We start from the raw sequence: 21634 nt of genomic DNA, 5'->3' as shown, positions 1-21634 counted from the left end.
TCTAAAGCATCATTTGCTGTAGGTGCAAAGTAAAATGCAGGCAGCTCTGGCTGCTGATCTAGTTCTTTCCTTTTGCAAACTGGGCTTTCCACTTGGGCTGACAGGCTTTCTTACTGCATTTTCAAACAGGCTTTTGTCCTCTGAAGCCTTTTAAAGCATTTTCCTATGGAGGTGTAAGTTATCAGATTTATAGCCAAGTGATCCTTTTCCACTATGAGACATTTTTTCTGATTCCCTGAACTGCAATGACAGGATCAATTCAGGGATTACAATGGATAAGCAGCTGCTGTACGGGCTAGAAAACAAACAAAAAGGAATGGAGTTCTGGCTTCAAGGCCTGCTAGGCTGGCTCCTCCCAAAGTTGAAGAAGTGCCTGGCTGTGCCCAGGAATTTCTTTTATAAAAACTACTGAAGAATGAGTGGTCTGACTCTATTATGCCAGGAATGTTCACAGAGCAGTTGCTTCTTTGCTACCTATACAAACAGTCCTGATCCCAGTCAGGTGTTTGGTGATAAACAGTGCTTGTAGACCACTGATGGAGTAGAAATTATCACTCAAGGCTCAAATGAAGTGCTACTTCAAAAATAATGCTTACAAAGGAAAATTCCAGAGCAGATAAACAGAATCTGCTGCATCTGAGGACCCAAGAAAATCCCTACCTCTTTGCAAAGCACTTGGGAATGTGACATTTGTTTCTGTCATTCAGGTTCAACAGAATTAAAACCATGAAATGGCTCATAAATCAGCAACAGGCTCCTCAAATTGTCTTCTGAACAAGAAAGAGCAGGAGAAAATAGGCAGTCATGGGAGAGGTGTACAAAGCAGAGGGATAGCACATGGACAAGAGGAGTCCTGGGGAACAGAGAATGGGCAGTAATATTCATGTTGCTGTGGTGCTATCATCCTACCTGTTTCTCTTTAATTTTTGATTACTGTAATAATTTGGAAATTATTAGAGTGGAACAGTGAACCTGTAAAAGTATATTTCTGGTATTAAATACTAAGGATTAAAGACTTGTACCATATATATAAAAAAAGAAATTATTTGTAACAGTGAAGACCCCAACAGAATATGTTAAATTCAAGACTGGCACCTGTGATGGCATTACAGCAGCAGCCAATCTAAAACCTGGACAGTGATGTACAGCTAGGAAAATAAGTAATTCCCTGAGTTTGCACTTGAATTGTCAAAGTATTTGCTGCATTTTAGTCCATCACAGCCCTATGAAAATGCTCCTTAGCACTGCTATGCCACATACTTGTCATACATGTATAGGATACTTGCACACTATACATCTTGCATGAAAGCCAAGGCAGGAGCTCCAGCATCATTTACCCCTGTCATACTCACTGTCACATCTACCCCAGTGGGCTTTGGGATGAGATCTGTGCCAAATGTGTCTAAGGATGTGGGTGCTGCTGCTGGTAGAAGCCCAGTTACCAGAGTCTTATTTTTCTTCTCCACAGAGACTGACAGAAATGATGTAGGAACATGCTGGAGACCAGAGATCCTGCCGTACACATACTGATGGCATCTGCCAGCTGCTACTACCTCTGTCACTCAGTGAAAACCAGAAACTGCCATCTCCTGCCTCAAAAAAGAGCATGGCTCTCTGTTCCCCATCTCCTCATTTCTTCTGACCTCAGACACATATTGCCCTAAGAAATAATTGCATACCCAGCAGTGCATGATGCACAAGAGTTTCTGAGAACTTGTTCTGGAGAGATGTAGTCCTACAGTGGGGAGGCACAGGGAACCCTACTCAGCCTGGCTGAGACAAGAGTGGTCTGGCCCAGAGCCCCCTCCTTCTGCTTTGAGCTGATCTGACTCATTATATTTAGGCTTCTATATTTATTCTTTACTGTAGCTGAGTTTATTGGTTGAATACATGCACGTTCAAGCAATTTTACAGAACTTACAGCAGAAAAATTTTTATCCATACAGCTGGCTATTTTTACTGGCAGTGCAGATCTACATGCTATGTTCACCCCACCAGGGAAAAAAAAAGCAATATTCTGTCACCTCAACGTTAACAGAACCAGCCTATGAAGGAATCCATTTATAATAATGATTAATAACAAAGTACTGTGAGCAATGGAGCTACAGACCAAAACTAATTTGTGGAAATTACTCAGCAAGTGATTATGACTAATGTGATTTGCCACTGGGCAATTCATGAACAAAAGTAAAATGTGTGGAATGAAACATTCATTATCCATTATTCACTCACTATAGGCAATGGCATTCATACAGTAGCAGAGCCTGGACAATTCGGGTAGCATTCAGGGATTTGTTACACCAAGCATTATATGGACTCTTTTTGTTTTTTCCCTTAAAAAGGGGGGGCAAATATCCCTCCTGAGGAGCTCCAGATGCTAGGTTTCAGATGTTCTTAGGGACTACAACTTCTGTAAAAATATGTGAATTAACCTTACAGCTCAGGTATTGGTAGAAGAGCAGTCCTTGCTCTTGTCATCAAGAGGTTTCCATGTGCACTAAAAACCTTCAGTAGTTCTTGAAATTCTTGTATGAATTTTGGGGGTTATGTTTTAGCTCAACTGTCACTGTCCAAGTTAATCACTGGGGACACATTCTAAGATACTTCAAATACATAGAGACATACAGCCAGTTCCTGGATGATTCTTCAAGGATGTCTCAGTGTAGGTTTCTATAAATGCACATTCAGGAAAGTATTCCTTTGGTCTCTGGTGCTTTTCTGAAAAGGGGTGGACCTTGCTGACCTCTATGGCTTCAGCATGGCAAAAGGCAGAGCTCGCACCACTTCCTTCCCCACTGCTCTGGTGTTAGAGCAGACTGTAAATGACAAAATCTACTCAGGAAAAATCAGTGGTAAGGACAGTAATTAAGAAGCTGGCAGATAAAATTAGTGAAATTTTATTTATGACACATTGCTGTTCTTTCACTGCTGGTTTATTTTCTTCTTGGTTCTCTTCCCTTTGTCCAAATCAGTAGGCAATAAGGAGGGGTATCTTTGCATTTGCTTTATTCTCTGCCTGACATCAAAATACATTGCCCTAGCAATGGGATCATCAGGATCATTTTTTCAAGCTTCTTTGTGATAATGCCCTTCAGCAGGATAGGGTCATTTGAACTGAACAAAGAGGAGTTTTTCTTATAATTCTTTGGGTTATGAAATGTATGCTGGAAGAAAAGGCTAAATCACTCTGCCATACAAGTGTAAATTTATAGGATGGCTGAAATGAGCACAGAACACCACAAGTCTGCAGAAAACCTCCCTCCACCAGACACAGCGAGGAGGAAGCCTGGGACAGGAGGGATTATGTTCCCTTTGCCTTATTACCACAGATGGTCTGTTCTGTGCAAGGAAATCCTGCAACAGGCATACAATCCATTTGTGCAGAACCTATCCTGTGCTTGCACTCTCCTGGGAATTTATTCCAAATATTTATGTTGTGCATGGATCACACCAGGGGTAAACTGGGCTCCCCAAATGACTTTTGCACTGCAATTCCTGTTTTACTAATTGGGACTAATCCTGACATGCCAAGAGAATGTAACTTTTGGCCCTCTGAAATATACCTCATCTCTAGTAGACCAACTTTCCAGGGTAGAGAAAGATGTCTGAAACCCAAGTACATGTATTCTTCTCAATTCAACAACAAAAATTATATCAGTTTTATTTTTATTGACTTTTCTTATTCTTATAATAATGACAATGGTAGAGAATACTATCAGGCCACATCATAACTCAGGTTGAAAACCAAATTTTGCACAACACTGAGTAACATAACAAAACTGTAATATCTTGAAAAGATCCTGGTTCCATCTTTATTTCCCCCTTGAGGAACAGAATGTGTGAGTAATGTAGCAGGTTGGTATTAATTTACTGCTCAAACCAAAACAGATTCAAAGGAGATGTGTCTTTAAACTAGTTCTGGTTTTCTGACTCAAAAATGAAGAAATCCAAAGTGCAGTCTTTGTAATTATAGCAATTCATACATTTCTGTTGACACTCCTGCTCATATTTCTATTGTTTGTCAGGCATATTCTGGTAAGATGGCAACAGGACTATATCTGGGGTTTGTTTGCAGCTTATTTTGCCCTATGAGGATTTTGGGGGGATTTTTGTGCACTATCTTCCATTTTCTCTAGAGCATATAATCAGCACTGTGTTTAAAGGCTTGTATTTAAAAACCAGAACATAAATCCCCTGAACATTGAATTTCAACTCTGGAAGTCTGGGGGTGAGAGAAGGATGGGGAGAATTGACATGGAGACTTAAAAATTGCACAGCTCCAAATACAGGGTTCTCCAGTGGGGCTGCCTGATGACTTACAGCCACAACTGACTTGTGCTGCTATTGTAGGGACTGGGCATTTCTGAGGAGTGTCATTATTGATCCACTTCTTCATGAGGACATAACTCGAGGGGTTTTTTTCAGGGTGGAAATATGACAAATTAATGTTAAACATGTCTATTACTTGTTATCCACTCGTGTGTCTCTTCCACCCCATGCAGATGGGCAGTGAAGCAGCTGCAGATGGAAGAGCCCTAAGACCTGACAGGCAGCCAAACCCAGCCTGTGCTCATGAAACTGGGTGTCACTACACTCTCTCTTTTTTGAGTCATCCTTTCAACCCCCTCAGCTTAGTTTCTCATCAGAATCAATCATTTTCTAATTAACTAGTCAGATTCTGCTGAAGTTTGCCAAAATTTTATTATCCTGCTCTCAGAGTTACAGTATGCAATCATTTATTCAAGTTTCTACTGCTCCCACTTTGATTTGAAGGAATCTCTTTCTGGGAGCCTAAGGGAGCTCTGTAATGAGAAACAGTTACAGGAAGGTGAGCAACCCCTTTGCTTCTCAGCCTTTACAATATGAGGAGAAAGGAAAAAAACACATGTGCTCCCTCTTTATGTTCCAACTTCCAGGGGGGAGAAATTAATGCAAAAACCACATCTATTGCTCAGGTTTATGGCGGGTTTTTTTCCTAACTGAGAATAAAACTCGTATCCTTTTTGGGGTGTTACAGTAACATTCACAGGAGAAGGTCAGGTCCTTAATAAGCAGTACAGAAACAAATATGAGATAATATTCTACAGGAGAGTTGGGCAATAGAGTGCAAAGTGTCTAATCCATGGCATCATGACACTGCCTCTTTTGAACATTGAAATTTTTCATTCAACATGTGCACAGGCTGGATGTCTTGAGAATGGGGTTGAAAGTACAGCATCTTGAAAGGTGAACTAACCAACCAGTGTTAAGAAATGCAGATGTGATGAAGACAGCCTCAGCTTTCCTACTTAAAGCTAGTAAGGGGTCAGTGTCTTGAGTACTGGAGTATTCACAGCAGTAAGCCTTCTCCTGGGCTAAGGTACCTAAAGTAGCTCAGTCCTCTTTCTTTGAAGCACACTAGCAAGATAGCTTCATCATAACTGAAAGATGGAAGGCTGTAAGAGCTCTTCTAACACCTTAGTTTTATTTGGTATGCAGACAGAGACTGGATTTACTTGTATCCCAGATGTTAACCATTGGACTAGAAAATTATATGCACCTTCATTTGTTCCTCACTGAGAACACAATCATTTATGTAAGGTTTCAACAACAGAGGCAGAATTACATCACAGATTGCCTCATAACTTGCTGGAGTTGAAGGCAGTGAGCAGCCCAAAGCTTCTGCACATGCTGCAAATGCTGTGGCACTCAACATATTGATCCAATTGTTACTTCCCTGATTCTGCTCGGGTTAGGCTGTTTTGGTGACTACTAATGAAGCTTATCCCAGTCCCACAGTACCTGGGGGCAGTGCATGTGCATGGTACAGTCCTTTTTTCAGGACTATAGACCTGACTTACAGGTAGTCCCCATGCTCTGGGACAGTGGGCCAGGCTGCTGTGGAAATGCTGCCTCTGCCTTTGTAAGCTGTGCCAGCAGAGCAACATGCTGCAGAGTGCTCCTGTGCTGCACTGCTGCAGTGGCACTGCTGCTTTTCAGTTACATCTGCAGGGAAAGGACAGGGAAGAAACATTTTGGCTCCCTGTCCTAGACACTCTGTAATCTGCCTCTTAAAAATTATTCTGCCAGGGAGATTCTTAAACCGAAGCCTTTTTTATTTTCCTCTGTGTGTTCACAACTTGAACTAACTCAGTGTTTTAAATAACAATTGAGCAGATAATGAAACAACTATGTATGCTAGCAAGAAGTGGAAGAGCAAAGAAAGCAAATTTACAAATATAGCACCTGTATCACTTTTAGGAAGCAAGTGTTGTTAAATTTGTCAGGCATGATAAATCTAAAATTTACCAATAAATACCTACGCTAATTTATTGGTAAATTAGGAATTTATTGAGCAAAGACTTCTTTCCAGATAATAAAATAATTTGAAATGCCAAATGAAAGGCAAGTCAGTGAATCCACTATAGTCTTCAAAAAAGATCAGAAAAAGAAGATGAAAATAATCAAACTCACCTTAAGCCTGTTGAATGCAGCCCTCAGGATCTGTGTTTCCCTCTCGCTCTCAGGAACAACTCGTATGACTTTATCACTGCCAATAATAGAAAATTGAATTGGCACTTTAGGACTCCTTGCAGCAGTACAATGGGACAGTAATTAGGTTCAGATAGCTACTGTAATTGTGCCCTTTTTCAGCACCTGGAAAATGTTGGGTTAGCTGGAACTCTGCTTCTAAACTTGCTGCTGGATTATGCACTTCCATAGAAATGATTTGCTCTTTACAGATCAGTGTCAGCTGGACCTTCCCTTTACACCCAAATGTTTTGTTCATGTCTTCTAAGTTAACCATGTAGTCTGACATCTTCCATACTGAACATCTGCCTCAGAACAACAAAAAAAAATCTTTTTCCAAAATGATTGATCTGTTTCCAATGATGAGATTAAGTAAAATACACGGTTTTTTAATGTTTAAACCTTTAGTGGACTTTGAAAAGTTCATTGTTTCATGCATTCAAGAGGGGAGTTGACTTGAGAAAAGAGGTGATCTTCATATTGGGGCATGCCTTTTGCTTTACCCATTAAAACTTAAACAAATTTTTTGAAGTAAGTAGCTGCTCATACACGCTCAGAAGGTTCTAGATAATAGTAGCTGACTTTATTCACTTTCTTTAACAGAAGCTGAAATAGAGTAAGTTTAGGTAAGATACAAGCAAGAAATTCTTTGCTGTAAGGAGCACAAGAACTGACTGCCCAGAGAAGCTTTGGATGCCTCATCCTTGGAAGTGTCCAAAGCCCCGTTGGATGAGGCTCTGAACAACGTGTTCAGGTGAAAGGTGTCCCTGCCTATGGCAGGGGGGACTAGAAGTAGATAACCTTTAAGATCCCTTCCAACTGAAGCCATTCTATGATTTATGATCTCAATGGACATAATTTTGCAAACAGGAAACAAGAAACTGAATGACCCTTCAATGACCACCATCTGTCATGACCTATGGGATGCTGGAGACCACAAAAAACAGAGGGAATGATCATGTAACTAAAATATCAGCCATACACAAGAAGGATGAAATAACTTTAAGTGGCCTGTGTGAATTCTGGCATTTTCCTACATTTTGAGTTTTTAATTTGTACTGTTGATAATCAGTACTTCCAAGAGACCTTGACAGTCATGCATATATTTATTTCTACAGTTCCATCCAGTAGCCACAGTACCTTTCAAACAATTTCTTTATCTACAGTTTCTATATTATCTGGGAATTTTAAACAGCAGAATTTTCCTTGACACCTCTCCTCCTTTGTTGAAGGTTCTGAGTCTGGTGAGAAGACATTTGGCCAACTAGAAACAGCACTGCTGAGTGTGCCCCTCCTGGCTCACTGTTCCAGGAACGCTCCCAAGCTGCTGCTGCTCTCAGGCACCAGGTCTTGCCTTTGATGAACTGCAGCGACAGCCTTGGTAGGACTCACCTTTGCTGCAAGAATCCTTAATGCATACATAGGTAAGCAATAAATACTGCCAGATCAGAAGAAAGCACTACTAATAAATTCTGAATTCTCAAGTGGCTTATGTGTTTCTGGAAATAATTTTACCTTACCCCCTATTCTTTTTTAGTCTTTTCTCTACAGTCAACATTTGCTCTCCCTTTTCTGTCTCAGCTCTCCAGTTTTGGTTCTCACCCCTGCTGACAGGTCCCAAACCTTCCAACTCCCAAATGGCATTAAAAAGTTTTTGGTCCAGTTAGACTCCAGGTACTGCTGCAGTAACACTGATGTACCCATAGGTGTGGACCTCAGTCCATTTGCCTTGCCTGCTGTTGACCTTACTGGATAAATGGTTTATGCCTAAGGAAAAAAGATTTCTGAAAGCTCTCTTGTTATAATTTGCCAGCCCAAAAACTTAGGAGAAATTACTATGCTTCCAAGCCAAATTTAACCTCCTGTTTTGGAGCTTGCACAGAGAGGAATAAATCTCTTAGATTACTACAACTGCTGCATCTTCTAAAGGAAAATAGATGCTTTGAATTTATCATACATACAAGAGTAATATTCTTTTCCATTACTCACTTCTTTCTAAGTACTAAATTGCTGTTAAGAAGAAAATAATGAAAAAGGAATAAAGCAGTAATGATTGCCCAGGAAGTTGATGTAGCTAATAAAGATCCATCAGACATTTCTGGAAGGATTGGTACAACCCACATATAAAAACCAGATTTTAATGAAATAAGTAGCTAAGCATGTGTTACACAGCTGTAATGGAATTTTGAAGGAGCTGATATCACTGAGGTATGGTCTTGAATTCATGCTGTAAACTGCCTTCGATTAGCTCAGCAACTCTGTCCTTTCCAGTGTGATGAAAAACCTGCCCTGGAGAGGAAACCATTGGTTCTGTGACAGATTGATCACTTGACACAATGTTGGGAAATGCTTCAAGCTGTGGCTGAGTCTGCTGCTAGAGAGCTCATAGCAAGCAGTTTAGCAGTTTAGCATGGTAATTTCAGTATTTATTAAAGTATTTATTAAAAGATGGTTAAGCCATTATGGCAAAGCCCTTTCAATTTTTGTGCATGCCAGCTGTGGGAATACACTGGATTCCTGAGAACTATCTGCTAACACCCACTTCTGCAGGCTGGCTAGTCAGTGCACAATCATTATGCATTCCTCAACAAAGCACAGATAGGAAATCTAGCTTTACTTCAGATATCTACAGTCAAAACCCATAGTCCTAAGGTAATTTTTTAGCTTTATAGTTTTTTTGGTTACATTTCACATTAAAGAAATCCAATTATTACCTTAAATGCTATGTAATACACACTGAACTTAGGGTAGAAATTCAATATTTAAAAGTCAACAAAATCTATCAAATCATGTACTAATGTGGTTGATAAATGGTAGATGCACCCCAAACACTCAGGACCATTCCCTGGTGAGGTCCCCTGCCATCCTTTTTGTTGAGCTGTTGAGGAAAAAGAAACAAGTAATCATATCTCTATTCAACAAGGGAAAGTTTTGCTGCCTGCAGACATATGTCAGCAATCTGCTGATTTATGCAGGTAAGGTTAATTTTCTAACCATGATGCCTCTAAATCTTTTTTTTTAAACCCTATTTAAAAAAATTTCTAAACAAACAGCAAGATGAGATGTATTTTGTATAAATTAGTGTAGAAATTTATATCCAGCATGACAAACTTTCAAATTACCCTAGCAATTAGGCTAATGGAATTTAAAGCTAGGACTTAGTGAGATCTTTTGAATTTTGTGTAAACATTAAACTGTGTTGAAAGCCTTTGCCAAGAGCAGAACACAAGCTTTGGTAAATGAACTGACTGAAAGAGTGTGGTGAGCAGAGTAGAAGCCAGGCTGATGTCCCCAGGGACAGCCCTGTGTCTGAGCAAAATGGGTGACCAGCTCTTGGCCAGCACTGACATGCAATGACTCCTTTTTTTCCCTTCATCACCCCCTCACATTTTTCAGGAACAGCATGAGGAATGACACAGCTGCTTTGGAAACACAGAATATGCTACGTGGCCCTGGGAAGGGTAATACTTCCTGATGCCAATGGAGACTTAAATTCTTGGTTTATTTCTTTGGCTTTTTCATTCACTTTTTTCCCATTTAATTCATAGTTTTACTCATCTATGAACAGACCAGATGGATCCAAAGAAACTGTTTTGCAGCACATCTATGACTTCTTTACTGATGGAATTAGCAGTTCTCTCTCATAAAACTTTCCTGATGAAGTCACACGGCATGAACTGCATTTATGTGAATTCCTCATTTCCTTCAGGAAAATCCTTTTTATTGTTTTATTCTCCTGACTAATGTGAACCTTAATCAGATCTCTGCTCTCCCACGGAATTTAATAAAAGCATGTTTGCAAAGGATTTACAAGTATTTTAAACACAGTTTAAGGAGTGATATGCTATAAGTCAAATACCTATAGAAAAAATAGGAAAGAAAATAAATCCCCACTTACAGGCATCCATTCCTAATAGCAGAGGAGGGATTACAGTTCTGGAGAACAAGCTGCCACAGTTGCTGCACCGTAGAGGTTCATTAAGGCTGAATGACACATCTGAAAAGACCTACAGTATGAAAGCCACTTGTCAACTCCCAATATGCCATCAGATATCATTTGTGATGAAAGATCAATTGCTTCATTCCCTTTTCTCCACTAAATTCTGATAGTCAAGAGGTTAAGAAATAATAAAACATTAATGTTTTTCTCTTTCTCTGTTACTGGGATGAAGAGTTTTAACTGTGATTCAACAGTGCTACAAAATCAAGATAGACAAATAAGGCTGGGCTTCTTCCTGAGACTGGTGGGTACATCTGGAAAGGGAACTTTACAAAACTTCCTGAGCCCTTCATTATGGTTTTCTGTATTACAGCAGATGCTGATCCAAACAGAAGAGAACACCATTTGCATTGTCTAGATAGCAATGTATATATTTTCTGCCTTTTAGCTACTAAGGCAGGAAAACTGAGACCATTCCTAGTATGAGAAAGAGCTAGCTAATTTATATTTTTGCCAAAAAATAGGTGTTTGGGTAATGTAGGCAGAAATGCTGAGGAGGCAAAGTATGTTATTAGCCCACATTTATCAGCATAGCACAGAAGACTTCTTGGGAAGCTGAACTTACATGCTAATTCCCAAGCATGAAATATCTGAGTTTCATAGATGTTTTTCAGGTGTAAAAAGGGTTTCTTTACCCAGCAGGAAACTTTACAGACTAAAGCAATGCTATATTGCTAGCAGTCTTCCTCTGCACAGCTTCATTTCATAGACATATGGAATGTTACTATCTGCAAAAATTTCAGTTTTCATTCCAACTAAGGAATAAAGCTTTTCCAATAAAAGCTGGCCTCCCATGTCGCATAAACACTGGCTATAGGGCCACCTAGCTTAAACACAAGAAGTGGGAAGCAATTGGTTCAGTGCATGTCTCTGTCTCAAAACAGAAAAATGAACTGTGTATGGTAATGAATGCTGTCTTGCTTTCATCAAGTGTCATCCAGTCATGTGCAAAAGAAGAGAGAAAGAGGGCAGTGATTCAGGGCAGAAAATAAAGTAAGAAGTAACAAGACCAATAAACACTTAAACAAACAGACCAAATTAAGCAACCAGCTGACAAGGAAATATTGTGCTAACTGAGCAGGATTAAGATCCACAGGGGAGGCTGCAATAATCTGCTTAAATGAAACAGCATGTATACTCATTCATATTAATTTCCTGAGAAACACACTGTAATAACATATTTGCATGAAACAGCTGATGATTGTTTAACTTGGATACAATCCTTCCAATGACATATTATTTGAACTACTGTTACCTTTAAGGAAAGGATCATCATTCTGGTAACATATTATTGAAAGGAACTTCTGCTATAACCCCATCTACTTCTTTATTGCCATGGCTTATGGTAATAGAGTGAGTTGCTCTGTGCTTTCTAAGGAAGCCAGGAGTAGATGGTGATGCTGTCAGACCTGGCATAGACCTGACAGGACCAGAAAGTTTATCTGTCCATCTGGGTGCTCCTCCCTCTGTCCAAAGAGGAAAGCTTCCCCTTTTCATCCTGCAGAGGCATGTAGAACTCGTGTGGTGGGGCCAGACAAGCTTGATTTAATGTCCTGATTAGACTGTAGCAAACAGTTACTCCCCAGCCAGTGTCCTGAACAGATCTGATCAACTGCTTACATTTTTTCCTGTTCTTCATCCTCCCTTTCACCACACTTCTACCTTGCTCACACTACCTCCTCTCAAATAAACAACCCATCCCTAATTACTTTTCCCCAACTGGTCCCAGCTTTGCTATATGGGTACCCAAATCTGGCATTTCTAGGTAATCTCAGCTTCATGTGGTATCACTGATAGGGTTACCCAGGTACTGTTGCCCAAAAAACATCCCCAGTACTCCCTCTCAATCACCTGCGAAATTTAACCTTTTTTCAAATACCTCCTCCTTTACCTTCTGCAAGATCCAGCTGTACTTGACAGTGCTCTCTGAATTTTTGTCAGCTTCTCAGATTGTCATATTCAACAATTTCTCATGTCATGTCCCATCATTTATCCATGTCTTGATCACTCAGAGCCTGCACATTCCTGCAGCTGCCATCTTTCTGAAGTCCACACAGAAGCTCATTGGCCTTTCTGAGCTTCAGAGTTGCTTCACGCTAAGCCCCATTTATATTTTGAGACAAGTGCTCAAGATACTATTTCCAAATTAAGTATCTCAGGACTCTGTGCAGCAGATTTTCTCTTGGCCTTAGTGAAAGGAAGAACACCAAATCTGTCACAAAGTTGTTACAGAATTTAGATATTAGAATTAGAATTTAGAATTATAGATACCAAGAGCAGAAAGGTGAAGGGGGAAAGGTTCAATGGTAGAGGACTGCATGAAACTTTTTCTTCCCAGACTTCCTTTAAGACCTTGAACAAACAACCACAGGTCATTTCCAGTGAGGTTCCGGGCCAGCTTGGCAGAAGGCTCCTCATACTGAGCTCCACATGCTTTGTAGGCATTCATGAGTAAAACCACAGACCCTGTATTTGGTTAGAGACCTTTGATGGTGGATTGGTTTGTCTGCAGCAAGACCCTGGGCTCTGTTGTGGTGGGTGTGCTTGAAGCACAGATATTTGCCAAAGCCGGGCATTCAATCTGACTCTGAGACCAGGCACACACCTGCCTGCAAAGCCTGATGGACAGGCTGGGTTGCACAGCCATGCTCAGCTGGCAGTGTAGGCATGGTTCATCTCCCCACCCTTATAACAGGGATGATCTCATCCTTTAAACTTGTGAGAGTATGGAGGCGCAAATAAACCCATGGCTTTTAAACTTCCTGTTGGCCATGGTAGGGGGAGCAAGGCAGGGACCATAGGTGGAAAGAACTACATACAGCTTTCAGAGAGCAAAATTCTACAACTCTTCCTAAATCTTGAAACATTCTGCATTTACTCCATAGCCTTCAATGATGTTGAAAAAAAAACCCTTTTCTTTTTCAAATAATGTAATATTTTCTGTAGGACGATACAGCATGGGTAAATGAAGGTGGTATAGAATGTAATCTTACCCCGTTAAGAGTTGCAGCTGAACCAATTACTAAAGATCAGCAGCAGGCCAGATTTTAACAGGCCACACCTGCAGCTGATAAGAAGAGTGTTATAAAAGAGTGGATTGGTTGGCTGAGGGGGGAACTGCTGTGAGGACAAGGAAGAATCAGTGCCTAGAGGAGCTACCTGCAAGAAACATCAAGGAGGTACGAAACTCTGGCAACATAGAACCTTTGCAATGTAATGACAATAGAACTCTTGTAATATAATGGCAATATTTTCTACATCTCCTTTTTTTTGGTGTATTGATATTTGTAGAACAACAGCAAGGAATTTAAACAAGAGGTGACCATGCTCTCTTGCTTTGGAAACCACTGTGGAATTTTGAAATATGCTCAAAGGTTGGAAATAACCCCCACTTTTGGTTGTTCAGGCAAGCTACTAACCTGGAAAATACAAAGTAAATCTTTGAAAGTATATAAATGAAAGCAATCTTCTACAGTCTTAAATGAAAATTTTAAACTGGTGGCATTCTGATAAAGTTGCCTAAATTCAGTATGCGCTACCATGAATAAAATACATTAAAATGGATATTTTAAAAAGTGTGCTTATATTAAAAATTCCATATACCTAGAAATAAGTAAAATAGCTTTTTTTCTGATACTAATAAATAGCTTACTTCATACCTGTGTAAGCTTTAAACCCTTTCATTTGAGTGTGTGAAGTTCATAGAAAATCCTTAATTTATAGAACATAAACTATCTGGACTCCACTTTTTATAAGTTATGGTTTTACTTGACCTTTACTTGCCACTGCAGTCAAATACTTGCTCATTTCCATCTGTGTAAAAGCCACTGAATGGGCACGTAATTTATCTGCTTTGATAACTTTTATTCAAGGATTAGATATTTCTATCTTTGAAAAGCAGAGAAGAAGAAATCTTATGTTTATTTTCATAAGTCACGTTCTTCACTTAAATTTGTGTTTATTTCAAATTTTTTCTCTCCTCTAATTTAGACAGAATGTTTATTATAAGTGGCCCAGAAAGAAAACAGCTTGTCAAATTTATTACATAATTTCATTTAACAGCAAAGAGGAAGACCTTATGACCAGTAGGTCTTTCCTAATTGTGCTCTGTTGCTCTTATTATAATACATATAATGCTTGTAATATATTAAATCCAAAATTATTTCAATCTTTGGAGAAATAATTTAATAGAGTAAGAGAAGAATTTTGGTTGATGAGATATCTGGAGATCATTTAATCAGATGTCTCTGTAGCTCTTCTCTGCACCTGTTCCTGTTTTCTGCTTCTCAACATGGACCAAAAGCACTGTGTAAGTACTGTTACTCCTCTGAAAATTCTCATACAAATTCAATTTTATGGTCCTAACACACTGAAAATCACAGTCATCCTGTGGCTGAATACTACATTGCTGGTTTTTCCTCCTTGATCCAACCAAAGGATTTGCACTAATAAGGAGAAATTCCTGTATGTATCATCTTAAACTTGAACTATTGCATTTCACCCTAGTTCTTTTAATTCAGCCATTAAGTCCATCAAGTTCTCCTAACATGTCTTGAGTCTTTATTGAATAAATAGCCTCAGAAAATAACTGGAAATAAAGAAGAACTCTGTATTTTTTGTAGGTAATGATCATTCAAAGCACAGAAAATGAGAGTTAAGAGCATGTAGCAGTTCCTGCTGCTGAATGGGGCCAAGTTTAGAAGGATTTGGTTATTCCCGATAGGCAATCTCTTGAGTTCAATTTAAAACCTTGATCCTCAAGCCCTCACAAAGTCTTTCACCAATAGGAGGAAGCTTTTGCTCATTACTGTACTTGGCCCTGAAACGCAAATAACTTGTAAGCATGTGTTTGTAAGTGTATAAAAAAAAAGATCAGAGGAATTGCCTCATACATATTTTAAAAAGTAAATGTCAAGATGGTGAGCTTAGATTTAATTTAGGGTTTATCATTAGTGTTTTCTATGCATTTATTCATTTATGCAAGTTACAGCAAGAAAGATGAAAATATTTATGGAGTAAAAAATGTTATGGTGTGAAATACTGCTGCATGAGATGTCTGTAGCACGCTAAGTTTCCCCAAACTATTTTATCATCACTTCTTGCCTACTCTGTTTCCACATAATGATTATACATTTTAGTTCATGGAAAGTACACTTTTAGTGTCACTGTTCAAATAAAGGACAATGCCTCTCCACAATTTTGCAGAAGGACAGGATCTGAAGGTTTCAAAGCTGGGGAATACTGCAAATTTACTGAAAAAAGTGAAGAAAATCCTGTAAGGAAATTCTCTTTTTGCTGGTGTTACTGCAATAGGCTGGCATTATTCCATTGATTTCCATGGAGTCTTGCTAGGTTAAGAAAGAGAAAAGGCAGGCTTTTTTTGGTTTTCTTTTTTTCATTACAGGACAATTAGTTATTCCTATGTCTCAGATGAGCATAAAAGAGATCTGGGTGCTGAACTGTTCATCAATTTAAGGTGCTATTTTGAAGAAGAAATTGTAAATCTGTATGCACTAAGCCCAGAAACAATTACACATGATGCTACCTGCTAAATACTGCCACAACTCTGAGTCTCACAGGTGTTGGAACCCAGGAAATTCCTCTGGCTGCCCTGGAGGACTCGAGCCCCTGCCCAGGGGGCTCAGAGACCTTGGCACAGAGCCCAAGACCCCTATGCCTTTGATTTAGCCTGTGGAAAAAACAATTGCTTATGTGAAGAATTACAAGCCATGAAAGTTTAAGTAGAATGATAGTGAATTTATCACAGGGTGAAAAGGAGATTTTTGGGGTTTTTAGAATGGGGGTTCAGGGGGCAAGGTGGAGGAATCTGGGCGAGTCCAGCCTTTCTCCTTCTTCTTCTTGGCTGCCATATTCTGCTGTGATGTTGGCACTTTTAGATTGGTTTGGAGGAGAAGCTCACTGTCTAACATAGAGGACAGGTATTGGAAATTAAAAATATTGTACACATAGTTTTTAGTATAAAAAGATAACACCACCCTGGAGGCAGGCAGGGTGCCTCTGACTATCCTGCTGAGCGGACCTCGGCAGGTCAGGAGAAAGAATTTTATAGATAAGATACAATAAACAACCTTAAGACCAAGAAATGAAGAGCCCTGACTCCTTCTTTGAGTGCTGGGCTGGGGAGAGAGACTTTCTTACATATCTTGGAGTCACTCTGACCAGCTAGAGACCTGAGAAACACAGGGAGATCTCTTATTTTCCCCCCAGGGACATGAGCAAGGTGACAGTGCTGACTTGAGATGCAATACTTTGTGTCTAGGTAGAGTGTCTCTGAGCACAGCAATGAGGAGAGTCCCTCAGCAAAGGGGCACCTTGCACACCCGGACTGAGGTCAAATGGCATTTGCAAATTTCTCTTCAAACAGGAGATCTTCCCAGGAGAAATGATACTGCAGGAAAGGAACAGATTAAATATATATAAAGCAGAGATGTATGGTAGAGTCTTTGAATTAAAAATGCTGGATGGTTGGTCTCCACGACCCCTGGCACATTGTGTCATTTTTGCTTTCTTCCATCTGCCTTGAATAGAGAGAGCAGTGAGACAAACCTAGCAGTGAGGCTGCCAAGGCACAGCTGCACCTGGGGGTGTTTCCCAGTTTAATGCACAGCCTGGGTGTGTCTTGGCTTCCAGCTGAACCCTGGGTGACTCCACTGCCCTGTGTTCAACCACCTTTTCCTGAGAAAGGATGCAAGGTGCACACTGCTGAGCACCTCTGGGTATGCCCTGGAAGCAACCCACGCTGCTGGGTAGCAAATATTAACAAATGTTCTTTGCTTTTAGCACTGTCAGGTGTTGTACAGTAACTTCTTTTCAAAAAATTGGAGGTGTTTTTGGATGCTTAGTTATGCAATGGGTTTTCTTTAAATCAACTTTCAAAAAATCTTTTGAAATAAATCTGAAAATAAAACTGTTTAATTACATTTTCAGTGAACATGGGAAACAAATGTGTGAAGCAGAAGGAGAGAAAAGTAATTTCCATGAAAATTTTTTTGTTTCACTTTAAAGAATTATGCACTGAAAAGTGCAGCTACAATTCCACACCATATATAACATATACTTCAAATTGCAGTATATTTCCTGACCCATCTTTCCTTACAGATATCAATCCAATTTCCTGTTAGGTATAAACAAATTAAGTGTGCATATGCCTGCAATAAGGAGTTTTATTTTACTAAGTATAACAGATTTTTAATGTTCATATTTTTATATTTTTCAGATAAAGGCCAGTTGGTTTTTGGTGGTGGTTTTTTTTTTGGTTTTTTTTTTCTTTTTTTTTTTAATATGAGAGTTCAAAACAACCCTTTGGAACTAGATGTAGTACTACAGGCAAGAAAGCTTATGATGACTCACAGACTGTTCTCTCCTAAGGACCACTTTTCCATGGTGATGAATTTATAGAAAAGGTTTAGAAACCTTCTGTGGTGGGACAATTTTAGCACACAAAAAGGAAAACACTTAACCAGCTGCTCCAAGCAGCTTTATGAATGCTATTTATAATCTTTTTGCTTATAGATACATTTAAGCTGTTTTCAGGCTCTGTAACTATTTTTTTTTGAGCTTTTTGTTTGGAAAAACAGAGGTTATATCCATTTTTCTCACACCATATGAGCTCCTTGATAATCTGCCCAAAGGGAGGAACCAGCCCCTCTGGAGAGCCCATGCTGCCAGTTTGGGTGTGAGCTCCCAGCCCTTGCTAGCACACTCTCTGCTCACAGACCAGCAGCTCCTCAGATGATTGCTTGCAGCACTTGTATCAACATTTTGTCAAAAGCATAGATAAGAAGATAGATAAGAATAAAGACAGAAAATGTATGTGGAACCACATCTAGGACCTGCATGTGAATATACAAGTCACCTTACACGTCAGTAAAACTAACAGTACACTAATTGCCTGCAGGATCTGAACATGGGGAGGCATTTCTATATATCAGGAAACTGAAAAAAAAACAACCCAAAGATTTTTTTTATGTGATCACCACAATGACCTTCTTCATTCTTCACTGATTTTAAAGGCTGGAGACAGAAGCACAATGGGTATGTAGAAGTGCTTTTGCTTTGATAATCTCCATCTCGAGGACATTGAATTTTGTTCAATTATTTTTCAGGGAAGTGACAAAGTGGAGGGTTTGTTGTTGGGTTTTTTTCCCCTATTATTTTAAAAGTGAAGTGGGTTTATATATTATCAGGGGCCTCTCAGATACACCCATGGTCAGTTGTATTTAGGAGCTGGGATGTAAAAGGCAACTAAACTCAGTCTGCTGGACATGGGGCTGTCTTTATAAAGGCTGTGAAAGACTCCCAATGCCTTTGCATTTGTTTAGCCCATCAGGGTATTACATTTCATTCTTCTGCATTTTCATAGCCATAAATTTAGGTTCCAACCTGGCACAAGGTTTCTCAAGGGCAGATTAAGGACAGCCTCAATCCCCAGTGATGGTGTAATGCGTACATCACAGTTCTTGCACTCACTCAGCTACACATCCTGATAAAAAAATGTCAGGATACTACATTTAAACATCTTTATACTCAATAGCAAGTTTGCAGTGTCACTTAACAGCAAGGCACGGATGGGAAGGAAGAGTTTAACACATCCACACGTACAAACAAGATAGCGGTGCATAATCTGATGGATCTGAATCTTTGAACTTAGTTGTGACATACATATACGCGACCTGAAAAAAATCCAGGTTGGATTTTTAAAAACAAAGTCGTTACCTCTTGTTCTTCAAACCAGTCCTGAGTATCTTAGACAAAACTGACCTGCTATCCTATCATTGAAAAATGATACCTATAGTGCTGAAGAAAACAAAAGCGTACCAAATGTAGAATACTATTTGAAAAACAAAACCAAACTGAAGGCTTGGAGAGAGATATAAATATTTTAGTGGCAATGAAATTATTTATTCTCTGAAGACAGCTCCTATAACGCAGCTGCACCAGCCATTAAGGCAATTATATTTTCCCATTTTTATAAGCTGCTTGAGAAACAATTTTTTTCACTAGATTAAAGCTGTGTCAGTTCTCTACGAAATCACTTCTGACTTCAGGGATGCTGGAGATACATATTGAGTAAATCTGGAAATGCAAGCTTGTGATTTTCTTTTTTATTGTGGTAATAGTTATTTTTGTGGGACAACTTGGAATTCTACAGAAACTTCTGTGCTTCTTAGTTGGCTTATGCCCTGACCTCACAGCATGCCACAGTAAGAATTCCCTAAGCAAAAAAGTGGAAATTCTGCTTTTGGTTAAGAGAATAATTTAGTCTAACTGCAGCTATTGAGCTTTTCACAATTTCAAACCAATTGAAAAGGAGGCCAATTCCACAGGTGTTCCCCGAGCAGTGCTGCAACCCTCCCACACCTTTTACCAGGGTGCTGTGAATAGACAGAATGATTTCTGTATTACAGCAGTCTGAAGACACATGGGAGATGATGTTTGTGGGCACACAAGTAAATATTGCCCTTTCTACCAACATGAATTCATTAACAGACCAGGCACAAAACCAAATTCTGAATGGCTGAGAGGGAGCTCTGTGTGAAAATGATGAGCACACATGTCTTGGAAAAGCACATCTGTCTCCTAGCAGGTGCTTGCATCACCTGTGGTACAGGCACAGCTCTGTTCCACATCGTGCCAGGCCACCTCACCTGACACAGCCCACAGTGAGAGATGGGCATCTCAAGACTCTTCAGACCGATAAAGACACAAATCACCTCCTGGAAAACCTATCTTCATCATCTTGTCTATACAGTGAAATATTTCTGTAAGGACCAACGCAGTATAGAGCGCAATACAGTTAAGCTGTTTTGCATTCTCTCTCTATACTTTATATTCTATTTGATATTATATTCCACTTTATATTCTATTATTTATATTTTATATTAATACCTTACAAATATTAAGGCTCTCTGTTTTCTTGCCTTTTTCCTCTTTTTTTCCTCCCAAACTTGCTGTTCTCTGATTCCAGGGCTTTGAGCACTTTATTTTGAGCTTTGCACACTAACCAAAACACTCTGCACATTCTGATGCTTCCTTGAACCAACTGAGAATGACTTTTATTCCTGTTTCTCATTAGCAGAAGATAAATGTATATTTTTAAAATAAGGGTGACAAATAAGGATTAACAGGCAATGAATAAATTAACAAGTCTTGGAGAGGTTATTTATGTAACCAAAGAGAGGTAAAATACTTCACCAAGGAATAAATGCTGTCCATAAATTATAGCTGTGTTGAGAGGCTGATATTTAACTTCAAGGCAATCTGTGTTTACGACTGGAAGGAGAAAGATTTATATTAAATATTTAAATAATAAACTATTCTTCAAAATATCTTTCAAAGGAATTTGGCTTTTTTTTTTTGTTGGTGTTAATACACTTTGTTTTATTCAAGTCAACAGAGTTGCACCTGCTTGCATAAACTGATCATGAATTTTCTTATCTGCTGACATTTGTGCTCTGCAGATGTTGGGGCAAAATGTTCATTGCAGGATGTTTATCACCCAAAAATCCAAAGATCATTATTAGTATCTGTTTAAAATACACCTACATTGCATGGGGACATGGACAAATAAATCTTTCTGCAGTACAGTCCTCACAGCAACATTTTCAATTCTGATGGCTTTTTTTTTTTGTTCTATTTTAAAATATCCTGATTGTAGGGTGAGGTGGTGTAATACCCAACAAAGCTGTCAATATCAAAGTTCTCCCCATTGTACCAGAAGGCTGGCTGAGATGGAGCACTTTGCAATGAAAATCTACATCGGAACAATGACAACAATGTGGACAAGTGAAAAATTATCTGACATTCTGAAAACTTTCCCATTCTGCATAGAGAGAAAAGTAAAACATTTCTGGTCAGAACTAGATGATCCTTAAGGTTCCTTCCAATGCAAACCACCCAATGGTAAATCCAACCAACAGCCCAAATTAGCATGGAGATAACTCAGGCAGCATGTGAAATCTCCTGTCTGGGCTTAATGGCAGAGTAAAGGGAGTTACTGCATCACCTAAACATCCTTAATACAGTGTATTTTAAGGATTCTTTTTTGTTTTCTGTTCTGTTCTATTTTGAAACTTCTCTTCCTCTGTGGCAGAAAGGGGCTCT

The 21634-nt window shown here is 39.3% G+C and overlaps 1 protein-coding gene across 1 annotated transcript in view; it reads right to left on the bottom strand.

Moving 5' to 3' along the window:
- CPA6 (carboxypeptidase A6) overlaps positions 1-7932 on the bottom strand; it is a 45720-nt gene extending 37788 nt beyond the window's left edge. Inside the window, exons 1-2 of the mRNA XM_054285101.1 lie at positions 7814-7932; positions 6454-6529 (exon numbers count right to left, since the gene is read on the bottom strand). Coding sequence (XP_054141076.1) covers positions 6454-6529; positions 7814-7932 — 195 coding nt within the window. The remainder of the gene's footprint in view (positions 1-6453; positions 6530-7813) is intronic.
- Positions 7933-21634: the final 13702 nt, after the last annotated feature.

This window comes from Melozone crissalis, unplaced genomic scaffold (genome assembly GCF_028551555.1).
Source record: "Melozone crissalis strain CALT ecotype California unplaced genomic scaffold, PUWL_Pcris_2 ptg000042l_1, whole genome shotgun sequence".
Lineage (NCBI taxonomy): Eukaryota > Metazoa > Chordata > Aves > Passeriformes > Passerellidae > Melozone > Melozone crissalis.
This window is presented reverse-complemented; position numbering and strand designations above follow the sequence as displayed.